The sequence below is a fragment of the Mauremys mutica genome, chromosome 2 (genome assembly GCF_020497125.1).
Source record: "Mauremys mutica isolate MM-2020 ecotype Southern chromosome 2, ASM2049712v1, whole genome shotgun sequence".
In the NCBI taxonomy this organism is placed as follows: domain Eukaryota; kingdom Metazoa; phylum Chordata; order Testudines; family Geoemydidae; genus Mauremys; species Mauremys mutica.
In genome coordinates, this window is record NC_059073.1 from 293,751,924 (window position 1) to 293,772,682 (window position 20,759).

The window sequence follows — 20,759 nt, forward strand, 5'->3', positions numbered from 1 at the left end:
CATGAGTGTAACATATATGATATGCAGATGATACAGTGTTGATTGATACATGTATTACCAATAAATGTGTCGCTTTGCCTATTCCCCCGGAAAAGATCCTGTGCAGCACTTTAAGTACACCATGGACTCTCCAGTTTTCAGATGACACAAACCTAGGGGGGTTGCCAGTACTTTGGAGGATAGAGCTAAAATTCAGAGGGATCTTGATAAATTGGAGAACTTGTCTACAGACAACAAAATGAAATTCAACAAACAACTGTAAACCAATCACCCTCACCACATGCACAAGTACAGAATGGGGGGGAACTGGCTTGGCAGCAGCACTGCTGAGAAGGGCCTGGGTGTTCTGGTGGATCATAACCTCAATATGAGTCAGCAATGTGATCCTGTTGCAAAAAATGCAACTGCAATTTTAGGTTGCATTAACAGAGGCCTAGCATGCAAGTTATGGGAGGTGGTGATAGTACCACTCTACTCAACACTGGTTAGGCCTCAGCTTGAGTACTGTGTCCAATCTTGGTCACTGCTTATAAAAAGGATGTAGTGAAACTGGAAAGGATCCAGAGGCAAGCAACAAAGATGATCAGAGGGATGGAACACAAGCCATATGAGCAAAGGCTGAGAGAACTGGGTATGTTTAGTTTGGAAAAGAGGAGATTAAGGGGGGACAGAATAGTGGTCTTCAGATATGAAGGCTGCCATAAAAAAGATGGAGGAAAAGTTCTCCTTTGCCGCAGAGGTCTGACAAGAGGCATTGGGTTAAAACTACAGCAGAGCAGACAGATTAAATCTCAGGAAGAACTGCATCACTGTAAGAACAGTAGGACAAAGGAACAGACGTCTGGGGAGATTGTGGAAGCTCCTTCACGGGAGGTTTTCAGTAGGAGGCTAGGTAGTCATGTCTTGGGTGGTTTAAACACAACAAATCCTGCATCTTGGCAGGAGGTTAGACTGGATGAGCCTCGTGGTCCGTTCTGACTCTGTTGTTCTATGATTACAGGAGCCAAAAGTGTAAGAAGATCCGGTGGCTGAAAGTTGAAGCTAGACAAATTCAGACTAGAAATAAGGCAGTAATTTTTAACAGTGAGGGTGATTAGCCATTGGAACAATTGATCAAGTGTTGTAGTTGAATTTTCCATCGCTGGCAATTTTGGGGGAGAGGGATAGCTCAGTGGTTTGAGCTTTGGCCTGCTAAACCCAGGGTTATGAGTTCAATCCTTGCGGGGGCCACTTAGGGATTTGGGGGAAAAAATTGGTCCTGCTAGTGAAGGCAGGGGGCTGGATTCAATGACCTTTCAAGGTCCCTTCCAGTTCTAGAAGATTGGTATATCTCCAATTATTACCTTACCTTAAATCAAGATTGGATGTTTTTCTAAAAGAGCTGCTGTATGTGAAACAGAAGTTAATTCAGGGAAATCCTGTAGTGGAATATAGGTGGTCAGACTAGATGATCGCAATTGACTTTACAATCTGTGAATAAAATCCAGAAACTGTGAAGGATTTTCCCACTGTGCAAGTTGCACTCACAACTAAAGGAACCAGCCATCCGGAAACTCCTGCCCAATTCAGGACACTACACAACAGGTCTCTTTGGTGGCAATGCCAGAGGGTAGCCACAGACTATCTGACAACATGCAAGCAGCAGTAGCCATTCAGGATTCAAAGTTTGACGAGCTTGCTAAGTAAACCAAACATGCGTTAGCATAAGGCCAAACCAGAACTCTCTCAGTTTGTGCTTTGCAAAAAAAATAAACACTGAAAGAATTCAACAGCAAAACTAAATACTTCTTGCACGATACACGGGATAGTGAAATATCACAATCTACTAAGCAATAAAATTGAGATCCTGAGAACATCAAATGAACACTGAGGATCCTATATTATTTTTTGAATACTGGCTACTAGAAATATTCTTGTGAGATCCCAAAGTGGATCCACTTGCCTCTAAAAGGGCTTGTCATGTTCCTAAAACAAGAGCAGAGCTGGTTGAAAGAACCTGACCTGGAACTGTGATCTACTGTGCATCTCACTTGAGCAACAGTGGAAAATATTCATTCACTTGCACTATACACTTACTTTTAAATAACCTGTAAATGACCACAATACTGTTTTTTCTTGTCATACACTCCTTCTGACAATCTGTGGGTAAGCATAATGTTAATATAGCTCAGTAAGCTAAGAATCCACTATGGTGATAACTGTATCTTGCTACACAGAGGGCAGAGACTTCATTGGACCTAACAGAAAATAAGGAAGTATATGGGACCTCATCGATCCATTCAGAGCTAATGGCGATTATCTCTTAAACTGTTTTAACATAGTGAATGAGTGGTTGGTATATTTAATGACATGCATCTAACAAAGTGGGTATTCACCCATGAAAGCTTATGCTGCAATATGTCTGTTAGTCTAAAAGGTGCCACAGGACTCTTTGTTGCTTTTTAATAACCTTTCTTTGAAACATTTGATTTTAACTTTGTGTAAAGTGATTTCTGCTATCCCTAAGTATTACTTCTAAAGGACAGTAAAGATCTCACCTAGACATTTAGGGCTTTGGAATATACTTTGTCTTGTTTCTTCCTGATGCAAAACATGGAAAGTATAAATTGGAATTGTGCCTGTTTTGTAATAAACATGAAACATTGTGGATGGAAGCATGTCATGGGAGCAACATACTGCTTCAGGCTAATAAGTGTAACCAGTTTATTTCAATTCAGATTTGCCAGTCCCTTGCTGGATGGCTGCAATGTAAACTCTGATCTGAATCAGAATGGGCATATATGCTGTGCTGCCTTTCAATTGTATTTTCAGTGCATCTGTACATGCACCATTCTGCTGCAATAATATGCTAAATATACCTTAGCTGGGCTATTTTGCACTACTGAGATTAGCCATTTTTCTCTAAAGAAACATTTTAAGTGCGGGTGATGTTAAACACATGACCATCTACCCCATAGTCCAAATGGCAGAGGACATGAGCAGGGAGTGTTTTAACAAGCAAATAGGTCCAAGCAGATCTGAAATCTATTGGAGTGCAGCAAGGGTTTTCTAAAAAAAAAGTAATTAAAACTCACCCATGCCCTGCTGCTTACAAAATACATGACACTGGCTAAGTGGTTGATATGCTGCAACTGCTGCTAGTTCCACTAATGATAAACTTCTCACTGTTACCTTGTGCTTTCTCCACTGACCCATCCACTCATTTGTTGTATTCACCTGTTGATGTGACACCTGAAGGCCCCTCAGAAGCCTCGGTGGGTGTGGAATGCAGCTGTCCACTTACACTGGTGCCTCCAGCAAATTACCCACAAGGGAGCCTGTTGCTGGGGCTGGAGTGAAGGGAAACGAAGGCTGGAGAGCGGATGGGTGCAGTAGGGGAAAAAGGGGAGCGGGCAGGTGAGAGCCGGGAGAGAAGGGGGAAAGGAGGAGTAGGGCCATAGGTGGTGGAACTGGCTGGAAGTGGTTTCCATCATACAGAGGCTTTACAGTTTGGTTCCATGGCTCTCGCACCCCCACTATATACATTGTTCCAGCCCCCGAGTAGGGCCCAGATCCCCAAAGGCTCCAAGCGGCCATGGATTTCGGGCTCGGAGGATGTGGGCTGGAGAAAAGAGCTCCGGGGACTCGCTAGCTCTCCGGGGTTCAGGCTGACAGTCACTCACGGGGGGAGGGGGCCCCTTCCTTCTGCCACCCACAGGTGCTAAAACTCTCCCTACCTGCGCGGAGGGGGACCGGAGCCCAGTTAAAGGAACCGCCCATTAGTTCGCGGCTTTGCCCCTCGGGTGGCCCCCCCCGGCCCGGCCCCGCTTTGAAGCCGCATTGACACGTGTGTGACACCCGCTAACAAAAGTCCCCGGGCAACAAAGCGGCAGCCGCGGCCGGTACCGACCTTCCGCCGCCAGGGGCCGCTGCCGCCCCGCTCCGCTCCCGGCCCGGCAGCCAGGCCGCGGCTCCCTCCCGGCTGCGCTCGCTCTGCTCCGCCCGGCAGCGGGGCCGGCCCGTGGCGAGGCGGCGCCGGGACCCTGCCCAGCCCGGAGCGGGAGCGGAGCTCGGCCGGGCCGGGCCCGCTGCCCAGGTGAGGGCCCGGAGCAGGGGCGCTGCGGTACGTAGCCCCGGTGCCCGGCCCGCGGGCTCCTTGCAGAGCCGGGGCACGTTGGCCCAGCGCCCCCCGGCTCCCGCAGGGGCTGGCTCGAGACCCCTTGGGCGGGGCGTCTACACGGCTGCTCCGAAGGGCCGGCAGGTGGGGAGCGGTGCCGCGGGCGGAGCTGCCTTTCCGGGCGGGGTCCGCTCCTGCCTTCCCGGCCGGGGGGAGCGGGGCGTAGTGCTGCTGTGCGCCCCCGGCCGCAGCCAGCCCCAGGCCCTAGCGCCAGAGAGAGCGCGGCCGTCCCTGTGCAGCCGGGCAGGGGGAGGCTAGCGGGGACCCGCCTTGATGTCTGGTGAGCCCCTCGCTCGCCTGCCTCAGGGGGGCTTTGGAGCGCGTGCTTGGGTGCAGCCAGGGCCTGGCGGCTGCAGGGGGTGTTGACAGGGCACCAGCATCGCTTTAGGCAGGCGGCTCATTGCCGTGTCAGTGTGTCACCTAATGTCCAGCAGCCTGATTCTATTTCTCACTTTGCTACTGAGGTGGGTGAGTTGTTTCCAGGGCTTAATTTGTAATGAAAGTGGTGCCCGGGCTCAAGCAAATTTTTGACTTTCATAACTGACATGGCAAGGACAGAGATGCTGGGGATATGAAGTGCTAAGCCTAGAGGTGCCAGGGCTCAGCTCTGGCAAGCCCTGGCACAAATTAAGCAGTGGGCATTTCATCCCTGACAGCCTGGCACACTGAAGCTGTAAACTGGGCATGGGAATAGATTCTTATTTCTCACATAAGGATTCTGATCATGCATTAATGGTTCTTAAAGTGCTTTGATGTGCAGGGATGAAAGACTCTTGATCGGTAAGGGAGGAGCACAGTAGTTTGAACAGGTTGGGCCCAATGTTGAAAACTTCTAGATGTGCATGTTTCACATGCAGTTATGACTGTGCACACAAACTGTGTAACTGCCAATGTGCTGTACAGTGTCGTTGTAGCCGTGTTGGTCCCAGGATATTATAGAGACAAGGTGGGTGCAGTAATATCTTCTGTTGGGCCAACTTCTGTTGGTGAGGGAGACAAGCTTTTGAGCCAGCCAGAGCTCTTCTTTAGGTCTGGGAAATGAATGGAAATAACCAGAACCAGGCATATGCATGTGCTCTTACCTGGACTGTGTGTGTGTAATTGTGCCTCATTTTGTATGTGCAGTTCCACACCTAACTTTTTCAAAACCAGGCTCATAAAGCATTGCATAATTTTGTATTTAAAATAAGTAACTGAATATTTACATGCACCTGGTGTAGCTACACAACATCATTAGAGTTATATGCATGAGAGGGTTTTCTCTCTGCTTTTTAGGTGTCATTCAAATAAAAAGCCAAGGAGTTTGACGAAGGGAATGTTCTTGCTTGTTTGGATTCTGAACATTACACTGAACAGCTGCAGTGTAAGAACTGTACTAGGAGACAAGGGATGCAACCAACTCCCAGAGCTACTTAGAAACCTTTGACGTCTCTTTCCTAACAGATCAGCTGGAGGAATCACTAGAACTTGTCTGCTAGTGACATTGTAACATAGTAACATTTTACATTACAAATCATGCCAGCTCGCTGCGTAGTGGCCAGGTGTTCCAACACCACCCAAGATGGTGTATCCTTGTTCAAATTTCCAAAAGACCCTCACGTTAGGAGCCTTTGGGACAGATTTGTTCGGATGAAGAGAGCAGACTGGAGAGGGGGACACGACCGCTCGCTGATCTGCTCCGCGCACTTCACAGACGAGTGCTTTGACATTTCAAGCGTGACGCAAAAAAAATTAGAATTTGGAAAGCGGTTACTTCTAACCAAAACAGCAGTTCCGACTCTGAACGTCTGCCCGAGCGTGAACGGGAACCCACAGTCCCCATCACAACCAAAAGGAAGAGGAGCCTTCCGGAAAAAAATCATCCAAGAGGTACCTAAATGTTGGTTGATAAATAACACTATGTATTTATATTGAGAGGAAGGCCAGTTCATGGCTGAAGCAAAGGATTGAGTGCCAGGAGTTATGGTTTCTGTTCCCACTTCTGTACTGACTTGCTTTGTGATTTTTTTTGGACAGGCCACTTAACCTCAGTTTCTCTGTCTCTGCCTGGGGAATAATACTTACGCCTCCCTGGGGTGGTTATGAGTCTTAATGTGTCTGTATTTGTAAATTGCTTTGAGATCCTCCAAAGGAAAGTGCTGCAGAAATGCAAAGTATTGGGATTAGAACTGGGTGAATATTTGTTGCTGAACTCTACATGGAATTAGCTGGTTTTAGATGTTGGGAAACTTAGGCAAAAATGTAGCAGTTTTTTGCGGGGGAAAGTTGGTTGAGACAAAAGAGGTGAATGAAACTTCAACCTGGAGGATCTCTGTAGGCCTAGAGAAATGAGCACAGGCCTAAGACCCCTGAACTCTATTTCCATGTCTGCTACTGACTGGCCTTAATAATGCTTTACGCTTCTCTAGTGCTTCATAAGCAGGGTTCACTGCAGTCTTCTGTCTAATTGGGGAGGTGATAAATGGAGGTTCATGCTCTCACACACCTAGCTCTCCTGATGCTCAGGCCAGTATTTAAACTGCTGGACCACAATGCTCTTGAGGCAAGTTTCTTATCCCCAGCAGGTCTCAGTTTTCCCCTCAGTACAAACAGCGATAATCCTGCTCTATTTAGGAAGCCAAGTAAGTTTGATGACTGAGGAGATCTTAATTTACGGAGAGGAAAACTAGGACACAGTGAAATGATTTGCCTAGGAAGCATAGTGATCTAGGGCATTAGATATTATTTGGGGACAGTTCTGGAAAAACATCAAGTTTGTGACAAGGACATGAGGAGAAGAAGGGGACGTGGATTCAAATGTTGGTCCAGACACCTTTACTCTATGCCCTTGTGCAAGTTGCTTAATATTTCTAAATGGTTTTTGCATGTGAATGCTGGAGATAGGGATCCTTGCCCACCGACCTGGGGTGTTGTGAGATTTGTTTGTACAGACTGTAGCACCGATTTTGTACAGTTGGTTTGTTCCCGTCCCATCTGGTCCCTGCTGGGATATAACGCCATCTCCTGACGACGGAATAAATGTTGGTGCACAGATGGGCCATAAGAGAGAGCGAGAGACCCAGGGTATGTCCGCACTGCGAGTTGGTTGTGTGATTCCCATTTTAAGGAGGCCTATTTGCACTAGCTCGGATCGAGTTTACATGCTAAAATAGAGCACAGTTGCGGTGGTGCGAGCAGTGGGAGGGCGAGCCGCCCCGAGTGTGTGCTGCTGGACTTGGGCAGTGTATCCTCAGAACGGCTAGCGCTTCCCGCCACTCACAGCTGACACTACGCTTCTCTAGAGCTAGTGCCAGTGTGTCTCTTCAAGCAGGGAATTCCCCCTCCAGCTCCAGTGCGGACATCCCCTGGGAGTCTCGGGCCCTGTGGCAAGGAGACCTCATGCCAGGCTCATCAATTCTCTTCTCGTAAGACTGTTGTAGTGATTGACTCGTTTGTAAATGAACGTGACTAGAAAAGCTCTTGCCTTATATTGCAGTTTTCCTCAAACAAATTAGGACCAAAACCGAGCTGCATGGGACATTTCAGTTCAATGCCATTCCCATTGACCCTTATAAATGAGGATTATAATGAAAATGTCAGCAGCTTTTTAACCATCACTTCCGGAATGTGAGCCGATGATGATAAAGATGCAACCCTTGAACAGTCTAGGCGGCCTGGTGCATGTGAGCGGCTGCTTGTCCTGTTTTTTTTTTTTTTTTGTAGCTAACTTTGCCGATAGGGAACGTGACCCCAACTCTGTTTTCATTTTCCGTCCTTGAAACAGGCTGATGAATGGGAGGTGGAACCGCAGCCCCTGGCCGTCTTACAGCCACCGGTCCTCCCTGAGCAAACGTCTGCACAAGAACCACCACCTCCAAGTGCAGAGGTTTCCCTGCGGACGGTATTAGCCGCCGTCCAAGCTGTTGAGAGGAAATTAGATTCTCACGCCACGAGGTTGCTGGGTCTGGAAGGGAGAATGTGGATGGCTGAAAAAAAACTAATAGGCTGTGAGAAAACTGTCGTGGAATTTGGGAACCAGCTGGAGAGTAAGTGGGCGGCGCTGGGAACTCTGATCCAGGAGCACGGGCTGCTGCAGAGGAGGCTGGAGAACATGGAGAACCTGCTGAAGAACAGGAACTTCTGGATCCTGAGGCTCCCCCCAGGCACTACTGGGGAGGTCCCCAAGGTAACTAGTTTTATCTGTATGGTGGTAATGTCTAAGAGCCCCAGTCACAGACCAGGACCCTACTGTGGCAGTGCTGTACAAACACAACAGAAAGATCCCAAGGAATCTACAAGAGAAGTATCGGACGAGCTGGAATGGGGGTAAAGACAAGGAGACGTTTCTTGTTGATGTGATGGGCAGTGGAGGGTGACATGAGCTAGGAAAATAAGCATTGTAGCAGCACATCTCCGCCAGCACTAAGGAGGTAGAAGTCAGCATAGAGTAGAAAGGATGGTCTTGTAGTTAATGCGCAGGTCTGGGAATCGAGATCTGGCTCTAGTTATTAGTTAGTCCTGCCTTGAGTGCAAGGGACTGGACTAGATGATCTGAGTCCCTTCCAGTCCTACCCTGCCGCAAACTTCCTGTGTGGTCTTGGATATGCCTCTTAACTTCTCTGAGCCTCATCTTTAAAATGGGGATGATATTTACCTCCCACACAGGGGTACCTGAGGCTTAAGCCACCAGTATTAGTAAAGCATTTTTAATGCTTCAAACGGAAGGGGCCGTACCATGTTAAAAGGTGTAAGTAAGTCCCTTCTATTACCAGATACACAAGGGTTTTTTTTCACAGGCCCGTTCTTTTCCCCCATCCAATCTCTGTCTTTGCTGTTCTAAAAGTGCTCAGATTTGATGGGGCTGCAGAGGCTTTTTCGAGCCAACCGCCACGCTGGTCAGAATTAGTTAGACAACTTTCACCCCATGCCCGTCTCATGCTGGTGGGAGCAGTTGCGGGAAAGGGGAGGGAATGGAAGAACCAATCTAACATCTGGAAAAGCCTCTCCAGATTAAGGAAAGCACAGAAGCCCAAAGTTATAGCCAGAGAAGGGAGAAGGAACCCCCACCCCCACCCCCACCCCATCTGTCTATTTTAGGTACTTATATGGCCCTGGATGAGAGTGCCTCCCTATCTTTTACCGTGTTTATCCTTGCAACTCCCCTGGGAGGTCGGGCAGTGCTATAATCCCCAGGTGTAAATCTGAGGCACAGAGAGACTGTGATTTGCCCAAGGTTCCTCGGGGTATTCATGGAAGAACAGGAATTGAACCCCGGCTAGTGCTGTAAGCACTGGACTAACCTTCCTGTCTGCTCTTACCTGCCATTGTCGGTTTTCGACTTTCCCCGCCGCCTCTTTGCCATTTGAGAGCCTTCCCCCACAGCACGCTGCACTTCTCACAAGTAGAGCCCCCTGGGCCTGTGCGTTTCAAAATGTTACCCTCTCATCCCAGAGACCAGCTGAGCGATTCTACTAAGCCTACCAGCCTGAAAGAGGTTGGATTTTCCACACTCAAACTTTTCTTTTGTGTGTGAAACCCCACTTGCAATGAAACCTGCGTTGCCTCTCTCTGGTACGCTTTCCTGTCTGTTTTTCTTCAGAAACTTTGCTGCACCCGGGAGAGAATTGTATAGATGGACCCATGAACAGAGGGGGTGCAAATGGGAACCACCTAGATCGGTTAACGTCAGTGTTACTCAAATTGAATGTTATGAAATTCCAACACAGTGAAAACAATCCATTCATATGTGGTTAGTTAATGCACCTTACTGACTGGCATTTACTGTGCTTCTCAGATGATTCTGGTTCCTTGGAGCTGTTCGGTCAAATTCAGTCAATGTTAGTTAGACCCTTCTCATTGGAAAATCAAAGATGCTTAAGCTGCAGATTGCAAAGTGAATCATTTTTATTTGATTAAACTCCCATTATCCTGCATGAGAGTGGATGGGTGGTTATGGGCTCAGACATTCTCTGCAGACAGGCTTCCAATCACGGAAACCACTGGCACAACTAGCGCTAGCTGGTCCCCCTGGTTGGCAGATGGAAAAGCCAGTGTCTGAATGGGCTGCAGACATGGAACGACCCTGTTCTTTAAATGTGATCCTTCCGAATGACAGTAAAGATGGGGGTGCCATTGCTTGCTCTGTGAATTAATAGAGGAGCTCAATGTTAGATTTGCTTTTATGAACAATTACCGGTAATTTAGAGAGGGGGGGGAACCAAAGCTTTGGTTTTAAGCATCCTGTTGCTATAATGGACAGAACAAAACCCCAGATTCAGAAGAGTCCCAAACTGCAATGTTTGCAATCCAACATTTCTCTAAATCTTCATGTTCAAAGATAATCTGTTATAAATGCTCTGCTTCTCATGTGTTTCTGCAAGGACAATAGAGATGGATCTTGACAGGGGCCTCTGGGACCTACTGTCATGTTAAATAACAACAGTGTCAAGCTGCAAACTCTGACCCCTGTATGGGGCCAGATCCCTCAGCTAGTGTAACTAGGCGTAGCTGCTTTGAAGTCAGTGGAGTATTGCTGATTTATACTAGTGAATATCTGGCCCATAGTATCTTGATTCTTGCTAAGCTCAAATTAAATTAACTTTAAAACATTCTTAGAGTTAAAATAAAAAGGTGGGTGTGACAGAATCAGAAGGTGGTGGGTGTCTCCCCCTTGTGATTTCAGGTGCCGGTGACATTTGATGACATCTCGGTCTATTTCAACGAGCAGGAATGGAAAAGCTTGAATGAATGGCAGAAGGAGCTTTACAAGAATACGATGAAGGGGAATTATGAGACCCTGATCTCACTGGGTAAGGATCGGGTTTCACTCCTTTATTAGAAGTGGTGAGAACTTTCCTGGACTGGATTTCCTCCCGCTCACAGTTCCTTTGATTTTTGCTGGGCCAATGCCATTAGTCTTCCAGATGTTTAGGAATGCTCAAGTTCCTCTCATCATTCTGTGGAAGAAGTGCCAAAATATACACTCTTGAGCCTAAGGCCACCACTGCTTCTGATCCCGTACTAGAAGCTGAGTGGGATCTACGTGTTCAAGTTCAATCTAGATACAGAAAGTTGCTAGTTTCCATGTCAGCTGTTGATGCAAAATCTCTCCAAAGAGAAACAACTAAAGAGTCAAGTCCAGGGCAATATAAACCACAAGCAGGGGAAGCATAAGATCATTAGCACTGATGGTCCCGTCTGCACTAGAGAAGGAACAGTGCTTTAACTGGCATTGTGGGTTCCCCCAGCATGGCTGATTTTGTGTAGACAGGGACAGAATAGCTAATTAAAATTCACCGTTCTTGAGGAATTGTTGCCCTTGGTGACCAAAAATGATGTTGATGACAGTGTTACATTGGGGTCGAAAAGGCCGATGTGAGAGTGTCGGTCCTTTCCGCATCGAGGGCATATGCAGCTCAGGATTGAGGAAGGGATTACGCTCTGTGCCTGTTGCTGTGTATGACTCAGTGCCTCAGGATCACGATCTGAGTAACCCCATCCCTGATTGCTCGCCAGCGCGATCTGTCTGTTGCTGCCAACTTCCAGTTGCAATGTTGCACTGCTTCAGGTTATGCTGCAGTGTGTCCTTGAAACGTTTCTTCTGGCTGCCTCGTGTACAGTTACCCGCTGCCAGTTTTCCAGTCCACAGCTGTTTTGGCATTCTGGTGTCCTCCATCCTCAACAGCGTAGCTATGATGCAATGACCATGCGTCAATCCCTGTGGAGTTGCTTTGTTCTTGAGTAATATGCTGTATTGACATACAATAACTCTTCCATTTAGGGACCCTTTCCCCCATGGTCAAATGACTGTATGGTGTAAAGAACGCTTGTAACCAACTTAGAGTCCAACTCACAGCCCCTGCTAGGAACAGAGGAGGAGGGTGTTGAATGATCTCTTCACATCCCCCACAGTAAACACAATCCCACAGCCCAACTCAGGCTCTGGTGTCAAGCCTCGAAATGACCAGCCATTCATCATTCCCAAAGGAGAACATAGAATTAACCTCCTCCAGTGAAAGAGCTTCCAAGATCTTCCCTGGAATCTGGCCTCTCTGGAGCAATATCAGCAGTTTGGATGATGAATCCAGGCTATTCGTCCCAGCCTCATTATCCATAACATGGGGAGCGAAAAGAACCAGCATTTGGGCAGTAGAGACAATGGGGCCCTGATCTTGTTTGGAGCCTCTAGGTGCTACTATATTGCAGGTAGTAACAGCGATGACTGGGGAAGTTAATGGGCCTACTCGCCGCAATAAGTCCTGTGCTTGGAAGTAAGCACCTGCATGATTGGCCCCTCACTAGACAATGTTTAAGTAAACCAGGTTCTACTTTTCATTGAAACTGATTTTGTTATAAATAGCTAATGAATATCTCAGTTGAAAGGATTATTTTAATCCCTGTGTAACTGATCTGAATAAAACATCCTACCGTATCCCACCTAATATCATCTCCCATGAACAGACTATGCTGTTTCTAAACCTGACATCCTGTCCCGGATAGAGCGAGGGGAGGAGCCGTATATCGGGGATCCTCTGGACTCTGAAGAAAGGAAAATCTCCATTGAACCGCATGTCAGTGAGTAATGGATTAAAATACAGTAATTTAGAGAGAGTGCGGGAACGGCAAAGCAAGAACCAAAGTTCTTGTGAACCTCGGTGGCTCTAGCTTTTCAGACATTGTGATGTGCTGCCAGCAGCTAAACAGATACTCGATAAACATAATGGAATTCTCTCTCTTTCCTCCCTCTCCCCTCCGAGCAGACTCTCCTGTTGCTGCACCTGGCCGGTTGTGCCAGACCGAACAAGGCGCAGAGCCGTGTGTCGGGGAACAGGGCAATGCTAAGGAAAGAGGTGTCCCTGCAGACCCCAGCACAGGTCAGTAATGGATTGAAACCATTCCAAAGGGTAAAGTTCACCTCTTCAGCCAGGGCACCTGGACAAAGGCTAGACATCCCGTAAGTCCCACTGGGCTTGCGCTATCCCGCTACACAGGGGTGAGAGAAGGAGAAAGCTGGCAATTCTGCCCACGCCAGACCCCAATTGAATGCAACAGTAACAAGATAAACCACGTTTTCCGACTTGCAAGAGCAGCCAACCCACCAAAACTAATGTAACTCGACAGTGGCTCCCATTTGGGCCTCAACAACTAAAAGAAATGAAAGCTGTTGGAACAGCCAGAGTCGGACCAAATCAGTTCCTTGGTCGCCTGCTGAACAGCTGTTCTCAAACTACGCTTGGAGTTGTGAGTTAGTGACGAGGAAAAAGTGAGAGATGTTCGTATCAGTGGGGTAAAATAAATGCCTCTGAAATAGACACATCGATTGACAGCAAAATGAAGGTAATGGTGAAGGAGTGATCAGATCTACCTCAATTTACAGAATCCAGTATCTAATGCCAGCTTTCTACCACTGCTAACAGCACTTTCCTTCTATCAAACATGTTAAATGTAGAGTGGTAAGTTATTGATCTTCTGTCAAAATGCAGGATAAGAGGTAGAAATATTTACCTCCAAATACCCATCTCCTTATACCTGCTTGCACAGTGTGATCAGAGATGGAAAAAAGTGGTGGGATTCTTCCTAAGACCCACTTCCAATCTCCACTTTGCTGTTTTGGGACTCCACAATGGATGACTCAGGTCATTACGTAATACTTCCCCTTTTTTTTCCCTTGTGAGCTTCAATCAGCTTTGAAAGTTTAAAATGTTGGGAGTTCAGTTGTCATCAGTAGGCTCCAGAGGCCACATCTTATCAATTTGAATAGGACCAGTGTGTATCTTTCTGAGCTATAGTTCAAAGCTGTTTGCACACTCAAGCAGATATAATTGTGTTGATTAAATTCAGTCTGCATGCAACCATAAGCGCCAGTTTTTTTTTTGTTTTTTTTTTTTTAAATGAAAGCTTAGATTCTGGAGCACAAGGTAACAGCAACCAGGAAATGTGGGCAGGCTGTCGTAGCCGCTACAGACCGACCCAGTTCAACCTCTCCTTATATATACCTGTACAGTGCCTTCTCATTTAGCTAAGGCATTAGTAATACTCCCACTCTGTACTGATAGCATCAAGCCATATGTATGATACTATCTCCTTATCTATACCTGTGCCATTTATCGTGTGCTTGTATATACCTACGTATTGTCTTTTGTATCACCAAGATCACCTATACCTTCCCTTTTGCCAGTGTGTAGTTCAAACCAAAGTTAGGGCTTGATGCAGAAATTGTTGGGTGATTTTCTTTGGTCTGCATCATGCAGGAGGTCAGGCAAGATGTAATGGTCCCTTCTGGCATTAAAAATCTATGAATCTGAATACTTCAGTGTGGTTTGATGCGCTGTCTAGAGTCTGCAGCACTAGCTAAATGATTTTGAACAATGACCTAAAGCTCTGTAATGTTGCACATGTGGTTATACCAATGCCCACCTTTGGACTTGCCTCTGTGAGCATTCTCTGGATATCCACAGAGCTTAAAGAAAGAGAAACTAGCCCTCCACAAAACCTTTGCTGGCTTCTACAGACTGTATAATTCCCTGTCCATCTGGGTATTTCTAGTGTGTCCATTGCTGTAGCAGCTAGGCCCTCTTATCATTTTCTACCATCTCTCTTTATATTTCTACAGCATCCATCGCTGCACTAAAGCACTTGTTACATAGTCAAGAGAGATGAGAACACTTTCCAAAGTCCCCCCTTCTCTGTGAAACTGTCTTGGGGACTAATCTCTGCCCATGTCAGCACTTAATAGGAAGGGATGGACAATCACAATGTTATTTCTAGTTTAGCCCGTGTGTGTCTCTTCAGATTAATATCGCACCAGGTGCTTGGTAAGAATGAGTCAGTGAGGTGTATGAATAAAACAGCCTCTATTATTACCTCTTTCCATGAACCAATTATACAGTCTCCGGCTGTGACGCTTTATCATGGATTAAACGAGAGGAACAGTCCGGTGCTGAGAATCAGGACCACGTTGGGGAAGGAGAGCTCTGTACACACCCCAGTGCTGGTGAGTGATGCGCGAAGCTGCCCAGACAGTGAGGGAAATCCAGTGAAACCTTTCGCCCGGACTCTGGCTGGTCCCTGTACAGATGAGCAGGAGATGATAGCGCAAGGCGCCTTCTCCTCTCCTGGCAGTTGCAGTCCTTCGTGCTGAGGTTGCTCCCTGCTAGTCCCCCAGTGAGCTGTACCCCCAAAAGGAGACACTAGGTCCTTGCCCCTCCCCCCACCACTTCCACACTACCAGCAGGGCTGGCCAGCGACAGAGGTGAGTGCACGCTGCTCCCGCCGCAGGGCTGGTGCAGACTCTGGGCTCCCAGGGAGCTCTCCTGAAGCAAAGCCTGGGGCAGTGCTGTTCTGCACAGCTCCGTTCTAGGCCCCCCACGCCTATCGGTACCACCTGCCCCTGTACGGACGCAGGCAGCCAGCACCTTTGGATTTCCACCCATCTCAAGTTCTCCTGCCTCTGAGCCCTTCTGCATTTGTTTCCTCTGGATCCTCAGAGAAATGTTTGTAGCCCATCAGAATGCGTGTCTCCTCCAGCCCAGAAACAGCACTGGGTTACAGTCAGTTTACGTTTCCTTGTGTAGTGTTTGTGGAGATCAGCAAAGCAATGCGTTACTCTGTCTGCCACGAACAGGACGCCCAGCTTCTGCACGCGACGCTTCGTGCCGGAGGGACGTCGAGGAAGAGCCAAGTGTGCGGGATATGCAGGTGCTGGAGGAAAGGCGAATCCATACAGAGCTCTGCACAGGTGAGATGGATTGTGATAACTTCAATAGGCTGTGAAATAACAGCTGGAAATCCTCTTTTCCTCAAACCCAGGAGACGATTTGCAATCTCGACGCTATCCAAAGGCAACTATTACAAGAGAAATGCTGTTTCCTAAGCTTGACAGTCGCATGATGTAGCTGAGTTAACATGATCAGAATCTTCACTTATGCGTTACCCATAGTTCTTAGCTCAAACCTCTGAGCCTAGCATTGCATTAACACAAGATTCAGTTTGCATTTAATTTTTTTCTTCTCTTTTCTTTTATAAAGACAGAAAAGAGGAAACAAATAGGGGAGTAGGGAGAAGCTACCTGTGTTGCTATTGAGACGTGTCTGTTGGGTTTTTGCAGCGCCGTATGTTGTTTGTTCGCAGCACTCAGTAAAAATATCAAATGCCCAGCAGCAGCATTGGACTGGGTAGCGCAGTGCAACCTCTGCAGCTGCATTGAATCACGGACTAACTATTTCATAGACATTTTTACAGCACGTTCAAAAAAACACTTTTTATGCGTTATGACTTTAAAAAATGTTTAAAACTCCCCCCGCCCCAGAATGTCATAAGCAGTTATTCCTCCCTGACTAGCCACACGTGAAATTTGAAACGGGCTAGATCCTCAGCTGTTGTAAATTGGTGGAGCTCCATCAAGGTCAATGGAGGAATCATAGGCACCAACTTCTCGACCACCACCCCGGCCCTGCCCCAACTCCACCCCCATTCCAACCCCTTCCCCCAAAGTATCCGCCCCCTCCCTGCCTTTATTCCTACTCCTTCCCTAAATCCCCACCCTGGCCCCACCTCTTCCCCGCCTCCTCCCCTGAGCGCGCCATGTTCCCGCTCCTCCCCCCTCCCACCTGGAGCTTGCTACAGCTGTTTGGCAGCGGCAAGCGCTGGGAGGTAGGCAGAGGAGTGGGGATGTGGCACGCTCAGGGGACGAGATGGAGGAGAAGGAGGTGAGGTGGGGCAGGGCGGGGAGCTTGGCTCCCGGTGGGTGCAGAGCACCCACTGATTTTTTTCCCCGTGGGTGCTCCAGCCCCGGAACACCCATGGAGTCAGCGCCTAGGGCAGGAATGACGATTTACCACAGCTGAGAATTTGACCCACAAGTTTAAGATACTACTTAGCGCCAATATCGGCAGCAAAATTACAAAACGGAGAAGGTTAATTATCTTTCTCCATAAATGTCCAGACAGATCTCACTCCAGCTTTTGGAAGGGGGGGCGGGAAAGAAATCTCCTTTGGTTTCAGACCATGTATGAAAAGTTTCAGGGCAACGGGTAACTTTTGAAGACGGAGTTTCTGAAAATAGGATTATAATGGAACAGAATTTCAACCTTAACTAGATAGATTTTGTTCTCCAGCTGTCTAGACCTTCTGGGCTCGGCGCTGACCCTTCATACTCCCTGGTACTTAAATACACCCTTTTCCCAGCGCTCCACCCAAAGGTGTGAAGCTTCTGGTTTACAGACAAGTTTTCAGGCCAGAAATCTCCTCTCAGTTTAGATGCTTTTCAGAAGTGCTGAGCAGGAAGGGGGGCTGCTCTGCTGATTTGAAACCGGGCTCTACATCGTGTGTGCGCACTCATTATTTATCTTGGGTAAAGTTTTCAAAAGCGCCTTAATCCCAGTTTCAAAAGTCTCTAGTAACTTTTCAAAACGGGACTAAGTTTCATAAGTCCCCTAGGCTCTTTTGAACACTGCGCCCTTGTCTACTTTATCGGCCAAGTTCAGTAAGCCGACACGTTTATTTTTCTGCAGTGAGTCACTGAATGGCTGAATCAACTGAGGCTTCCTTTCTCTGGCTCGCAGGCCAAGGGAGTGATGTCTCTGATTCTCTCTCTTGCTGCAGATGAGGTGATTGTGATTAAAACGGAGGTGCAGGAGCATGAGGAAGATCCTGAAGACTTGGAGCCACGTGACATACTCCTGGGAAGTTCAGGGGAAAGTGTTTCCCAGAGTCTGGTTGCTACCACAGCCTGGGAGGGTCAGTGCGGCTCTGTAACGCCACCAGGGAGCCCGGCAGGCATTGTCTTGGGGGAGCCGACTCCACGTGGAAGAGATTTCGGTGGCATCAAGCCTCTCGTCCATCAGGCAAGCCACGCGGGAGGGAGGCCGTATGTCACGTGTACTAAGGGTGGGAAGAGCTTCCGGCTGAAAGTGAGCTTTGGGAAACAGCACAGGAGCCGTGCCAGAGAGAGACCTTATCAGTGCACCGAGTGTGCCAGGAGCTTCCGGTGCCATTCGGAGTTCATCCGACACTGTGCGAGCCACACTGGGGAGAGGCCATACAAATACGCTGGCTGTGAGCAGACCTGCAGCCGGAAGTGGTTCCTCCTGAATCACCGACAAGTCCGCGTGGAGGAGAGGCCGTTCCAGTGCGTTGTGTGTGGGAAGAGCTTCCGGCTGAAGGAGCGTTTCCTCAGACACCAGCGGGGCCACGGGAAGGAGAATCCCCAGGACTGCACGGAGCGCGGCAAGGGCTGCAGCTGCCACGCCGAGCTCTGTGCGAGCCAGCGGCTCCAGGCCGGGGGGAAGGCTGGCCAGTGCGCTGAGGGTGGGGAGACATCTGCTCAGAAGCAGCATCTGCCCAACGGCCAGCGAGCCTGCTCTGGGGAGAGGCTGTTCCAATGCACCATCTGCGAGAAGAGGTACAAGGTCAGGGCCAGCTTCCACAAGCACCTGCAGAGCCACGAGACCGGGATGCCCTGCAAGCGTGAGAAGTGCGGGGCTGACTTCCCAGGTACGCCGCCGCCACAGGGTCAGCAGAGGGCAGACCAGACCGAGCAGGCGTCCCCAGGGCAAAGACTGGAGACCGGGAAAGCACCAGGGAGTGGGATGGGTGACTAGGTGGTAACTAGCGTGTTACGTGACGTCCAGACCAGTTCATCCCTGCGCTTGGTAGGCTGGAAAAGCGCCCGCAACCTCCTTCCGGCCTCGGGGCTGGAGTGTGGGTGGGTGGGGTGGGGCTCTCCCTGGCCAATTGTAAATGACTCTGTTGGGTGGCCGTCTAAAGGGCTGCTCCCCCGGCATCTCATCCTCCCGCAGGCTCCCTGGACAAACCCGTGAAGAGCGTCTGATCTCTGCTCTGCACCAGCTGACTACTGTACGCGAGATTCCCGTGCTGAGTACTGCTTTGCTCGCTCGACGCTGCAGGGGGAGGCAGGATCTGCCGCAGGGCAGGTGGCGTAAAAGCCTGCTCTCTAGCTTGCCAGAGCCTGAAGAAATCTGCCTGCGTGAAAGGGTTAACTGCTGCAGTTCAGCAAATATCTGGTTCCTTCATGGTAAAAACCTCGGAGTGCTGAGTCCAGATCCTTCTTCCTAGGTCTGCCTGACTCCTCCCCTTCTCAGGATCATGCTCCCCCCACACCCCTGGAGCGGTCTCCTTGTTCTCATCTGCACAGAGCCATTTCTCCTCTCCGAGCAACCCCTGTCCCTTCCTCCTCCTGCCAGTCAATAATCCCCACTCCCGGTCTGTTTGCCTGTGCCGTGTCTTGTCCTACTTCGCTGGTAAACTCTGGGGCCCTGGGGCAGTGTCCGAGTCTAGGTCTGTGCAGTGCTATTTATATGTGCCACCTTGCTGGATAAATGACTTCTAAAGGCATCAGACCGAACGTTCACAAGCTTGCCCCCCAGTTCCCTGCGAGCTGGGCTGGTGGGGCAGCATGTCTGGGTCCCGATGAGCAGAGTCAGGACTGGGGTTTAGGTTAGTCAATGGGGCTGAAATCTCATCAGTTGTTGCTGCAAGATTTGTGTCCTAACACCCGCTCTCCTAGTGGGAAGGTATCGCCGTCCTGTAGCGCCGGAGCCCTTCTCTCACTGGCTCTCCTCCAAAATAGGTTTCTTTTGGTCCGAGGTTCAGAGGATAATCTCAGCATTAGGGCTGCACCTGGCCTGTCCTCCTCGAGTTTTGTTTGTTTAGGGTTTTTTTTTCTTGCATCTCTCTGTGTGGGTTTTTATAGGGACTTACGTTCTCACATGTATAATGGCAGCCAAACCCCATCATCGCTCACTGGTGGGAATGGCTGATGATCCTTCCCCACCATGAATGGTTTGTGGGGAATAGTGGGCTGTTATGAACACTGAGAAGCTGAACTTGGGTAGCGTCAACGATTCTCCCGATGATGCTACGGTTTAGGAGCAGTTTCATAAATACTCTGAGCAGGGAAATTCCAGGTTTGTGAAGTTACGGAAACGGCACAGTTTTTCTTATGTAAGTGTATATTGCGTCTGATACCCCCTCCTCACTCCTTCCACTCGCACCAGTGTTTTAATAACACCGGGTTACTTACCTTCCCCTCTACTATTGCTGGGTACCATTTTGCTTTTGCTTTTTGTACCATATGAGGCTTAATTTGGTTTTATTACTGGGTGGGCTGTATATAGTCTGCATCCGAATTGTCTTGAAATGGATATGTTTGCCATGCAAAGCCCTTGTCTGCCTTTCTTCTGTACCTCTTTGTCTTGTAACCTGGATGACAAATCTGTCATGTAACATTGTCCGTCTGACATTTATTCTAATAAAAACAATTGTAACAAAAGTGAAAAGGACACAAAACATATTGATTCAAAAAATAATTGTCCATTGTGGTGAGGGTTGGGTGTGGCGACTACAAAAACAGACCTGGTGCCTCTTTGGAGGACTATGGTTAAAAACACACCATCCCTAAAGGTGAATTGCAAAGGGGATAGAAGAATTAGGTGTGCATCCTCTTAGGGTTTTTTATGGTGATGTTTACAAAAGACCTGAAAGATTTTTGTTAGTTTCCAAAGAACATTTCTTTTTCCTGCTTGACATCAAGTTTATTCTTCCCTGTTTTTGTAAAGGTCTTTTTGGAAGAGCTAGAGATACAGCTACAGATTGGGAGTTCTGT

The 20,759-nt window shown here is 48.3% G+C and overlaps 1 protein-coding gene across 8 annotated transcripts; it reads left to right on the forward strand.

Annotated features, from left to right (window-relative positions):
• Window positions 1-3,947: 3,947 nt before the first annotated feature.
• On the forward strand, window positions 3,948-20,557 carry LOC123363133 (zinc finger protein 398-like). Of its 8 annotated transcripts, XM_045003981.1 has the most exons (10): window positions 3,950-4,102; window positions 5,432-6,025; window positions 7,920-8,321; window positions 10,818-10,944; window positions 12,596-12,709; window positions 12,895-13,008; window positions 15,024-15,128; window positions 15,759-15,872; window positions 17,738-18,628; window positions 18,934-20,554. In XM_045003981.1, exons 2-10 carry the CDS (start codon window positions 5,672-5,674, stop codon window positions 18,963-18,965), a joined length of 2,253 nt encoding a protein of 750 aa, XP_044859916.1. In that variant the 5' UTR covers window positions 3,950-4,102; window positions 5,432-5,671; the 3' UTR covers window positions 18,966-20,554. The 8 variants fall into 8 exon arrangements, with proteins under 8 accessions (XP_044859915.1, XP_044859912.1, XP_044859917.1 ...); XM_045003980.1 differs by having other exon boundaries at window positions 3,948-4,102; window positions 10,863-10,944; window positions 17,738-20,557; XM_045003977.1 differs by having other exon boundaries at window positions 3,948-4,075; window positions 17,738-20,556.
• The last annotated feature ends 202 nt before the right edge of the window (window positions 20,558-20,759 follow it).